Source organism: Cebidichthys violaceus, unplaced genomic scaffold (genome assembly GCF_023349555.1).
Source record: "Cebidichthys violaceus isolate CVI_PGR_0920_01 unplaced genomic scaffold, fCebVio1.0.p SCAF_2, whole genome shotgun sequence".
Lineage (NCBI taxonomy): Eukaryota > Metazoa > Chordata > Actinopteri > Perciformes > Stichaeidae > Cebidichthys > Cebidichthys violaceus.
This window is the reverse complement of record NW_027176372.1, coordinates 15,775,969-15,784,134: the sequence shown is the minus strand read 5'-3', so window position 1 is coordinate 15,784,134 and position 8,166 is coordinate 15,775,969. Positions and strand designations below refer to the sequence as shown.

Below are 8,166 nucleotides of genomic sequence, written 5' to 3'. Positions count from 1 at the left end.
CTTCTTGAATGCATTTCTGATCATAGAGGCATCACAGATTCACAAAAGCAATTAAACATGTCACAGCTGGTATTTTATAATTGGGACTCAGATGGTTGAAAATTTGAGGTTAATTCTAATTGGATCACATCACCTGAATGCCAAGATAATGCAATCAAACAGATCTAATACTTTTGCTGTCTGCAATTTAAAATTAATCAAATTTCAACATTAGGAGGTGAATCCTGATGAAATAATTCCAACAAAAGAATCCCCTAAAAGCAGTCATGTATACTTGTCAATCACACAGGACTATAAAATTCTTCATTTAAAGTCAGAAAAGCAAAGAAAGGATCTGCCTTCCCAGGGAGAGGACAGACACAGCACAAGATTGAGACCACAGCAGATGAGGAGGTAGCAATGGTTTTCAGCAGTTCAAATTTAATACTTTTGTCCCCCTTTCTCTACAGAAACCCAGGTAAAAAAAATCCCCCACTCTCATAAAATACAACAGCAGCAGTTACCAGTAAAAAAATGAAATGCAAAAAAGGAAAAAAAATAAAATAAAGAGAGAAAGCGTTGAAGGGAGGAGAGCGAGAGGGAGAGAGAGGGGAGACACGATGAGGCAAGAAAGGAAAATATATTTTCTATATATGAGAAGTGAGCCCAAAGTTCATCTTCAGACTGGGTTTGGGGCAACGAGGAATCTGGGAACTTGCTGTTGTGTTCATTCAAAATGGAGGGGAGGAGAAAAAAAAATTAACAAAATGAGTCGAGTCCAATCCAACTAGGGGAAGGAACCAGCACTCTAAGGCAGGGATTTATTCAGGAAAGGCTTTCTCCCTCTCTGGATGAAAGAAAATCTTACTCCTCTTCAGCCTGTGTGATGTTGTTTGTTGTGTGTACAGATGAAATGTATGCGCAAGTTTGTGTATGCAACAGGTAAATTGGAAGGTGTGTCTGTCATATATGGTCAACACAGTTGCACCTCTCACTTGCTGCAAGAGAGGTGGCATTTTTCTTTCCTCATTTCTTCATTCTTTCCTTCCTTTGCTTTGCTGTTTTTCTCCAAATAATCAGTCCCCGACTACCTAGTAGTCATCCAAATCAAAGAACTCATCGTCCTCTCCTTGGTACTCCATGCCCTGGAAATCCACCCTGTACCGCAAGATACCTGAGGAACACAAAATGACAAAGGTGATATGATGGCTGACCGGCTTATGTCCTGTTTGATTAGATCATGGCAGCATTAAAGGAAGAATTTGTATTAGGATAAGCTAATCCTTCTTAGCTATTCGGTTGGCAGCATTTGTATCCAAAAAAGCATGAATTCACAAAATCCTCTTTTTTTTTTTTTTTTTTTTTTTTTTTTTAAGTACTACTTACTGAATAAAAAAAAAAATACAATATATTATTAGGTTGAGGAAATGTACAGGGAAGTAGTAGGTCTTCATTAAAAAAAATCTTTTCTGCTAACGGCAAATGAACGAAGGTTCCGTTCAGTTACATTATGATGCGTTCAGGCTCTGTTCCGTTCAGTTACATTATGATGCGTTCAGGCTCTGTTCCGTTCAGTTACATTATGATGCGTTCAGCTCTGTTCCGTTCAGTTACATTATGATGCGTTCAGCTCTGTTCCGTTCAGTTACATTATGATGCGTTCAGCTCTGTTCCGTTCAGTTACATTATGATGCGTTCAGCTCTGTTCCGTTCAGTTACATTATGATGCGTTCAGCTCTGTTCCGTTCAGTTACATTATGATGCGTTCAGCTCTGTTCCGTTCAGTTACATTATGATGCGTTCAGCTCTGTTCCGTTCAGTTACATTATGATGCGTTCAGCTCTGTTCCGTTCAGTTACATTATGATGCGTTCAGCTCTGTTCTGTTCAGTTACATTATGATGCGTTCAGGCTCTGTTCCGTTCAGTTACATTATGATGCGTTCAGCTCTGTTCTGTTCAGTGACATTATGATGCGTTCAGGCTCTGTTCCGTTCAGTTACTTTATGATGCGTTCAGGCTCTGTTCGATGAAAATGAGTATTGGGCGAAGGTAAATTATAACGGTATCATGATGTGTTCACATGTAATCTCGGAAAATTTAGTGTTTGTGAGAAACTTGAATAAATCCAGTTGTTTGATGATGTTTTCACAACAACAAATAGATATTATAGAGGAAACTATGACCTGTTTACACTAAGCAGCTTATAATACATCAATAAAACTACTAATGACACAATTTGTCTTAATCCATGAAAATACAATATTTTATTTACTTATTTAAATTGTGTGTTTTTGTGAAGACCCTATAGATGACTGTAACAAAGTAACAAGATAACATTTACAATTATTAATGTTTACACTGACTTCAGAGAGGTTGAAACTATTTTTTGGAAAAGATCTGGAGTTTCGTAAACCAGCTGTATAACCAAACAACTATGGGATCTGTATCTGCCAATACGGCTCATCAATTAGTATTGGTGGCAAAAAAACGCGATTAGGGATCTCTAAAAGTTATATTTGCTCCCTTTTTTCTTTTGTGGTGAGCCGATTCATGAGTTTTATGATCCGTTAAACACTTATTTTTCACAAAAGTGGAAATGGCATCTTCTAAGCCAGATTAATTTTAGCCATAACCCACTATGTATATGTTATAGTGTTGAGTTCATGGAGCTAAGCCAATTATTATTATTAGCCTGTGAAATTCTTGCAATCATATGGCCCAGGCTATCAATGTCTTGATTGTTGCCAACTTCAGCATTAAATGAACTTTGGTAGAGCAGCTTAAGCAACCACGTGGCCGATTACAGAAAGGCTCGTTTCACACACTATTCCAGGTTACAAAAGAAAGCACATCTTCTCAGTAAGTCACAGATACATACCAACTGAACTACATATATTCCTTCATTCATCCTAAGCTGTAAACAATCGTGTGCTCACCCCCGATGCCTCCAAAGCCCTTGACGAACTGGGACCCTTCCTGGCTCTTGTCTGTGACTATCTCCAGCGTGGCTCCAAATTTCTTGTAGTTGTTAGCGAACCACTCCAGCAGTGGCATGCTCTCGATCAGCTCATGTTCCTGCCCCGTCTACAAACACAATCAAGAGTCAGGAAAAGCATGGCATGATGGGTAAAGCGTCTAACTTAGTTTACAGGGATCTGTCCTTTCTTTGAAGTGCTCACCTCCTTGTCTGTGAAGTGAGACTTGTCCTTCTCCTGCTCTGGCGTCAAGTACAAAGTCTTCTCATCTGAAAACCAAAAGGAGAGACATGAAGATCATGTCAGCATAATATTTATATTTCTTTTCAACATATTCCTGTTTCTCAGCAGCGGTAGATGTGATATGTGTGGTCTGTGTACCGTTCTCTAATCCGTTGCTCTCTGCCCCATGTACACGTAGAATGTAACGCATGGTGTCTAAGTTTTCGTAGACTATGAGGATCTCCACTGCTCCCATCTCCAGGGCTTTGAGTGTGTCCTCCACACCAAAACAGTACTTCCCCGTGTCCTGGCTGATCTCATCAAAGTACCTTCCTGTAAAGCGGGACAACCATTAAGACAATCTCTACCACAACAAAAGCTCTTGTTTTCAGAAGCTGTCTCTGGAGACACCCAACTGTTGTTCCAAGGACGACTCACCTATGAGCTTCTTCTCCTGGATGAACTTGACATTAGAGAGAACCTCTGCTGAGAGCTCAATGGCCTGGTTGAAACCATTCTCTCCTCCGTAGGAGATGTCCACCAGCTTTAAAACCTTGGCCTGTAACCTCTGTAGAAAACACACACACACACACACACACACACACACACACACACACACACACACACACACACACACACACACACACACACACACACACACACACACACACACACACACACACAGGTTAAACACACTACAGAATAATCCACACACAGGCGGAACATGATATAATTGGAAGCGCACTTGAAATCAATAACGTTTGAGGGAGTCATTCTTCATTATGGTATGGCTGTATACAGTATATACAAAATTGTAAAGACATATTGGCATGAACTGCTCGGAGTAACACCCAGTTAACCCCACTGTATTTACCAAGAATACAAAGAGGATTTGGAAGACAGTCCTTTACCCACAGCATGCAGAAACTATGTAATTGTTCACACTTTGCTAAATTAAATGTATGTAATGTTCTTAAGAGGGTATTCAGAATATCTATTTGTTACACGTGTACAGCTAGTGTGAATGTTTCCCATATCACAATTTTAAGTTTAGAAAGATAGAGTTGTCTTGACTTAAGATCTTAGTTGATTTAATTGTGTATTTGTCTTGTTTTCACATGTTTTTTGAGAGAACACACACAGACTTACTGGGTCGAACATGTCCGACTGGCTGAGCTCGGTCTTGAAGTCAGCAGAGCCAGCCAAGACCATTCCTGCCACATTAACTTTGTCGTTGGACACAAAGAGCTGGACCGCTGTCTCGGCCACCTTCCTCACATAGTTGTGTCTCTTCTCCATTCTGAGACGAGCAAAACGTAGAGCAGACTGCCCTCCTCTGCCTGAAGGAAAGATCGAGAACAAATGACACAATCTTTACAATGTTTCACTATAGGCAAAATGAATAGTTAAAAATATCAAAGTTCAGTGTTTTGTGAGTATTCTAGGTCAGTACCATGCTTCTTGGGTAAGTCCACAGTGAACTTATGCAGCACCTCCCTGGTGTTGCCCTGCAGTGTGCCAAACAGCGCCCCACTACCGTCGATCACAATAAAGCCAAATTTACTGTCGTCGGAGAGCAGGGCCGTCAATGCCTGGGTTAGGGGAAGGTTTGGAAAGAATGGATAATGAGACAGAACGCAAGTGTAATATAGATACTGAGAGATATGTTTATTAGTTTGAATTATTTGCAGACACAGAAACCAAGTGAAAGCTCTCACCTCGGTGTGGAACTTGTTGTCGCAGAGGTACAGGGAGGTGTTGATTGGCTTAAAAGGCTCAAAGTCGATATTGACTTTCTTCTCCTTGCCTTCTTCTGTCACAATGGTGCCACAGTACACAACCAAACCATTGGGTGGCACTGACAAGACACAAAGGTCAGAGGATACATAAGACAAATGTCAGCTTTTTGTAAGGATTAATGAACAATGTAGAGTTTCTAGAGGGGCGGCCAGCATCATCAAGCTCTCTCAGATGTGTCACTACACTTGTTTCACTCGAGGTTCTGAAATGCCACAACATACGGTGACAAAAGGTCCAAAGTGTTTTCCCTGGGATGTTTTTCTGTTATGTGACGTATACACTGAACCGATGGGTAATGCACACCCTTCTCTCATGCTTACAGAACCTATTTTACAATTCAATGCCATTATCACCACATCTCATGCTAGAAACATTGCCCTCTCATTTACTAGGTGGTCAGAAGCTGCATGGGAGGTGCATAATACAACATATAGACACATGAGAAAATGCTTAAGATATTGGACGATTTCATTTATGGTCTAGAACCACTGTACCTGAAAACATGTTCATGTGTATTAATCTGAATCTCTGTAATCAATGATTACTTAGTAGCTTTTGTCACAGCCACAGAAAATATATCTTTGCATCAGTGACATATGACTACACGTCAATGAAACACTAGATTTGATTATCTATTTAGCCTTTTCGGGGAAAAGGAGGGTTTTTTTTTTTTTTCAAAGTCCAGATGGGAGTTAATTCTGTACAGCTGCCCCTACAAAGGTAACTCTCACATGGAAGTCAGCAGGATTTTATTTGGGTTTTCACTGTAACACATACCCTTGTTGTAGAGTTTTAGTCTTTGCTGTACAGAGGTGATGGCCCCAAGTACAGAGAGCCTGTTGACTCGGCTCTTAATGTTGGAAGCGGTGCCAAACTCATCAGCTAACATCTTGGCCACTCTAGATATCTGGTCCTTGGGTGGGATGATCAGTGAGATCATACTGGTGCCATTACTAGAAAGAGAGCATGGATTTAATGTTAGTGCTTACATTAACAGTTAGGCCTACATATACACACAGTGGTATGGAATGCAGTGTCTAACAACTCACTATAAACACAAGTGAGAGATTAACAGCATAAGCACCACAAACTATGTAATTCATATTATGTTACAAAGACAATGCTTATAGATAGTATGGATTACACTGAACTTTAATCCGTTTTCACGATAACACAGCCTCTTGCTCTCATAATTTTGTAAACACACAACCTTCCCTTGCAAAATATCACCTTGACAAGGTCTGAAAGGTTGAGGGACAAACAGGATGGGCTTTCAGTCACACAGTACACAATATCTGCCCTTGAAGCCGAGGACCCTATCAGTCCGACTACTACACACTCTCCTTTTGCTGCCAGTCAAAAGACAAAGCTTAACCAGTACAGGCTGACACTGCGCGCACGCGCACGCACACGCACACACACACACACACACACACACAGGTAGCAGCAGCTGGATGAATGTGGGGCAAACGGTCAACTGTGTGTGTGTGTGTGTGTGTGTGTGTGTGTGTGTGTGTGTGTGTGTGTGTGTGTGTGTGTGAGACATGGCAGACGGTGGAGCATAGGACAGCAGATTCTGCGCAACACTAGACGGCAAGCTGTCGCAGAGCAAGCTACCAGTAGCTATACCCACATTTACATGCCGTGTTTGATTATTCAAGAAGGCCACAGTGTCCCTACCGGCAAGCAACTGGTCGGAAATTCTTTACAATTGACGATTTTGTAGCCAGTACAGCTTTTAGGGAACCGCTGACCAGCCCGCCTGACATGAGGTACCTAATATCTTAGGGGAATTAAGAAGCTCTGTCATATAATCAACGTGTAAAAGTCCAAGCAAACGTCCTTTGAAGTTCGAGAACTAGTCTATCGAAAAATGTACAACAGTAAGCTAGCCGGCCCTCGTCTCTCATCAACGTGCTTTCTTGTTAAAAGACACCCATGGCGGCCTCTTTCCAGAGATGACGTCTATTAGCGGGTGTCATTAGCAACACAGCCAAAAAATTGCCATTACTAGTTTTAAACGCTTTGAAGGACTTATGGCAACATTCTCCGCGATGTCGTTCATGACACAGACAAAGCGGCGCATTTATTCTTCCATATTAACACAACGTTCTCAACCTCATAGGCGGGCTAAATGCGACAGCAGTTAGGGTTTAGCATTTAGCAAGCTAGCAGTAAGAGCTATGGTAAGCTAAGTTAGCAATGCTAAGTTAGCAATGCTAAGCTACCCCTCCCAAACTCGGCCCCACTTGTCCGATCTCCAGCTGTTGCGGCGGTCAACATTCGCACCATCACCACGCACAGTTGGCCCCGTGACCGCATTGGCTCACAGCTAAAATAAATCCCTTACCCACGGGCAGCTTCCAAACTTTTGATCAGCTTCTTGATTTTCCATATCTCCACGTTCCTGTCCGCCGCGCTGGGGTCGTCCGCCATCTTTCTGCTGTAATCGCTTCAGCACCTGAAAAGAAAAACATATGTGTAACCCGCCTAGTAAAGATATTTGCCAATATTTACTGTCTTACTAGGTTGGCAAAACATTTGCCCTAACCGGCTGGACTAGGTACCTCTCCGACCTAGGGGCGCGGTGTCCGTTAAGGCGCCTAACCAGTACTGGCCACTGGGCTGACCGTGAGGAAAATACTCTAAACCGGGTTGTTTCTCTCAGTTTAGAGCGCGGAGAATAACGGGCCTACTTCTGCCAGGCCCTAGCGTCCACCCTGTTCTTATCTAATACGACCTACTTTCTCCTGTTCTCCTGGAAAACAACTGTCCGCTTTTCAGGCGTTGTGTATATATCGATTAAAAAAAGGAACAGGTACGGTACCTGCCTCGGACAACGCCGCTCCGCTATCTGTCCGCTGCGCTACGTCGAGTCGGTGGTCCGAGGAGTGACGTTGCCTTCCCGACCGGTTTCTCTCTCCTCCACACGCTGCGCGTGGTGCTAACGGCAGGGCTCACATGTGGGAGGTGGTTTGAATTGTGGCGTTCACTTCCTGGAAACCACATAGAAACCAATAACAGCTCCCGGCTAGTACGTCAATCATACAATTTAAACAACGATTGGACAGAAGCTAAAATAACGTCATCGAAGCTGGGTGGGCGTCATTAACTGTGGATCATGGGACTTGTAGTTAGAGTGATGTGACGCAAATAATTCTGTTGAATTAACAGGTTGTGCAAAACTGG

At 42.3% G+C, this 8,166-nt stretch overlaps 1 protein-coding gene across 3 annotated transcripts; it reads right to left on the bottom strand.

Moving 5' to 3' along the window:
• Positions 1 to 400: 400 nt before the first annotated feature.
• Positions 401 to 7,923, bottom strand: etf1a (eukaryotic translation termination factor 1a). Of its 3 annotated transcripts, none has more exons than XM_068714722.1 (11): positions 7,809 to 7,923; positions 7,328 to 7,438; positions 5,755 to 5,930; positions 4,896 to 5,035; positions 4,631 to 4,769; positions 4,327 to 4,517; positions 3,616 to 3,745; positions 3,337 to 3,510; positions 3,160 to 3,224; positions 2,917 to 3,064; positions 401 to 1,153 (listed from the first exon to the last, which is right to left on the bottom strand). In XM_068714722.1, the coding sequence occupies exons 2-11, from the start codon at positions 7,411 to 7,413 to the stop codon at positions 1,071 to 1,073; spliced, it is 1,332 nt and encodes a 443-aa protein (XP_068570823.1). In that variant the 5' UTR covers positions 7,414 to 7,438; positions 7,809 to 7,923; the 3' UTR covers positions 401 to 1,070. The 3 variants fall into 3 exon arrangements, with proteins under 3 accessions (XP_068570823.1, XP_068570821.1, XP_068570822.1); XM_068714720.1 differs by having other exon boundaries at positions 7,805 to 7,922; XM_068714721.1 differs by lacking the exon at positions 7,809 to 7,923 and adding an exon at positions 7,545 to 7,782.
• Positions 7,924 to 8,166: the final 243 nt, after the last annotated feature.

Excerpts from the sequence above, each read along its gene's own strand:
- etf1a (XM_068714722.1), bottom strand. The coding sequence starts at position 7,413 with ATGGCGGACGACCCCAGCGCGGCGGACAGGAACGTGGAGATATGGAAA. Across the intron at positions 3,225-3,336 it reads GAGCAACGGATTAGAGAACG|ATGAGAAGACTTTGTACTTG; the intron begins GTACACAGACCA and ends TTTGGTTTTCAG. Across the intron at positions 3,065-3,159 it reads CTCACTTCACAGACAAGGAG|ACGGGGCAGGAACATGAGCT; the intron begins GTGAGCACTTCA and ends TTGTGTTTGTAG.